This window comes from Tupaia chinensis, unplaced genomic scaffold (assembly GCF_000334495.1).
Source record: "Tupaia chinensis unplaced genomic scaffold, TupChi_1.0 Scaffold000176_1, whole genome shotgun sequence".
NCBI lineage: Eukaryota > Metazoa > Chordata > Mammalia > Scandentia > Tupaiidae > Tupaia > Tupaia belangeri.
This window is the reverse complement of record NW_006159651.1, coordinates 758,835-761,693: the sequence shown is the minus strand read 5'-3', so window position 1 is coordinate 761,693 and position 2,859 is coordinate 758,835. Positions and strand designations below refer to the sequence as shown.

Below are 2,859 nucleotides of genomic sequence, written 5' to 3'. Positions count from 1 at the left end.
GAGAAATCACCCCCCAGGGGGGATGGTCACGCCGCAATCCCTTCTCCTCCATTCTCCTCTCGGGATCTTGGGCACGCACGCACACGCGCCCGGCGTGAGTTTTTTTAAGCCACCGGGTCCGGGACACAAACCGCGGTCGACTACGTGGGAGTCCAGCGACATAGCCATTACGCTAACTGCTGGTTCCCTAGCACAATATATTTTTTAAAGACCTTGTTGGGGGCATGGGCAGCAGATGGTACAGCAATTACCTCGCTGGACTCTCACATGGCAGACCATAGTTCAAGTCCTGGACTGGTAGCTTGAAAATAATGCCAGGGGGTCAGCAGTGGTGCAGTGGTTAAGGGCACTGGACTCCCACATGGCTGACTGTGGTTCAAGTCTCAGGCCTGGTGGCATGCTTTCTAACTTTTCCTCTCTCTCTGTCCCTTTCTGGTCAAATTAAAATAAATAAAGTTAACTAAAATAATTCTAAAAAGAAAGAAAGAAAGGAAAGAATGCTAGGTGCATGTGCATGCATGCCCAAGATTCCAAGAGAAGAGATCGCATTGGGATCAGCAGTTGGAGTAATGGCTAAATCGCTGGGGTCCTCTGTAGTTGACTGCAATTCAAGTCCCGGACCCGGTGGCTTTAACTCATGCCAGGAGCATGTGCGTGCATGCCCAAGACCCCAAGAGGAGAATGAAGGAGAAGGGATTGCAGCATGGCCATCCCCCATGGGGGGTTGATTTCTCGCTTTCTGTCTCTCTGTCTGTCTCTCTGGCGAGCGCATGTGCCCTATAGCAAAAACCTCTCCCCCCAAAAAAGAAAAGAGATTGCAGCATAGACATTCCCCACTGGGAGGTGATTTCTCACTTTCCCTCTCACTGTCTCTCTCTCACACGTGCATGCATGTGGGCACACATGCCCTAAAGAAAAAAACCCTTGTTGGGGATCTTGTCTATTTCTGTCTCTCTCACTCATGGAAGAAAAAAAGTAAACTTTAGGAGAAAAAGTTTATGGGAAATAGAATTAAAATACAATTTTAGTGTCAGCAAGTGGCGTGATGGTTAAGGGACTAGACTCCCACATGGATGACTGCAGTCTGAGTCCTGGACCTGGCAGCTTGAATACCATGCTGGGTGCATGTGCGTGGATGCCCGAACAAAATCTCAGGAGGCAAACAGAGGAGTAGGAACTGCTGCATGGCCATCTACTCCGGGGGGTGGTTTCTCACTTTTTCTCACTGTCTCTCTCCAGCCAGTGTATACACTCTATGGCAAAAATTACATGGATGACTGCAGTCTGAGTCCTGGACCTGGCAGCTTGAATACCATGCTGGGTGCATGTGCGTGGATGCCCGAACAAAATCTCAGGAGGCAAACAGAGGAGTAGGAACTGCTGCATGGCCATCTACTCCGGGGGGTGGTTTCTCACTTTTTCTCACTGTCTCTCTCCAGCCAGTGTATACACTCTATGGCAAAAATTACAACATAAAAACAGGGGCCAGCAGGTGGCATAGTGGTTAAGGCACTGAACTCCCGCGTGGTTGATCATGGTTCGAGTCCTGGACCCGGTGGCTTGAAACTCACACCGGGGGCGTGTAGGAATGGAGGGAAAGGGATTGCAATATGGCCATCCCCCTCAGGGGGCTGATTTCTCACTTTCTGTCTCTGTGGTTCTCGGTCTCTCCAGTAAGTGCATGTACCCTACAGCAAAACTCTCTTGAAGCAATTTTAAAATCCTAAGATTACTTTAAAATATTTTGAAATCTACATTTAAGTTCTATTTATTTATTTTAATTTGATCAGAGAGACAGAAAGAGAGAAAGTGAGAAAGCAAGCCACTAGGCAGGACTCAAATGGTGGTTGGCCATGTGGGAGTGTCCAGCGCCTTAATCCCAACGCCACCTGTTGGTCCCAGTTTTTTTGGTTTTATAATACACGTTTTCCATAACTTTTTTTAGAGGTCTCTAGTACTTACGGAGCATCCATTTGTAATAAAGGCGACTGTTAGATAAAAGGACTACGAAGAAACCAGTCTTCTCCTCCAGGATCCCGTCTTTACTCTTTCTCCCCTTCTCTTTTTTTCTTTCTTTTTGGGTTTTAACCATAGGGCATATGCGCTCACCGGAGCAAGAGAGAGCGCGAAAGTGAGAAAATAATCCCAAGGGGGGAGTGGCCATGCCATAATCCCTTCTCTTTCAATCTCCTCCTGGGATTTTGGGTGCCCCTGAAATGATTTTCAAGTCACCGCTCGGGGATTCGAGCCGCAGTCAACAACGTGGGAATCCAGCGCCATCCCCACCGCCACCTGCTGGCCCCTCCAAGGAGCCTTGGGCCCTGCCATTCCTGACCACTACCCCGTCCGTTCTGCGGTTTCACGCTTCCTACCGATACCATCTACTTTCAAAGTGTGGTCTGCGGCCAACATCACCACGTGAAAACTTGTTAAAAACGCAGAAACTGGGACCAGCAGATGAATAACAGTAACATCGCTGGGCTCCCATGCAGTCGGCCACCGTTCGAGTCCCGGACCCAGCGGCTTAAAACTCACGCCAGGCGCATGTGCGTGTATGGCCAAAATCCAGAGAGGAGCATGGAGGAGAGGGGACTGCAGCGTGGCCACCTCCCCCCCGAGGGTGATTTCTCTGTTTCTGTGTCTCTGTCCCTCCCTGCACGCGCCCTATAGCAAAAAATCTCGGGGGGTGGGGGAAGGTAGAACCGAAGACTCCTACAGAATCGGAACCCGCGCCCCCCCCCCCCCCCCCCGCCCGCCCGCCACGCCCCGCACCTTGTTCCAGAGGCGGAGGGCGAAGTCCCGGGCCGGGCCGCTGAGGTCCAGGGCGTCCGTGTCGCGGAGTCGCTGCACCAACTCCTC

The 2,859-nt window shown here is 51.0% G+C and overlaps 1 protein-coding gene across 1 annotated transcript in view; it reads right to left on the bottom strand.

Annotated features, from left to right (window-relative positions):
• DHX16 (DEAH-box helicase 16) overlaps positions 1 to 2,850 on the bottom strand; it is a gene marked incomplete at its 5' end in the record, with an annotated part of 26,568 nt that extends 23,718 nt beyond the window's left edge. Inside the window, 1 exon segment of the mRNA XM_014586981.1 lies at positions 2,773 to 2,850. Within this exon segment, the coding sequence (XP_014442467.1) occupies positions 2,773 to 2,850 (78 nt within the window).
• Between the last annotated feature and the right edge of the window lie 9 nt (positions 2,851 to 2,859).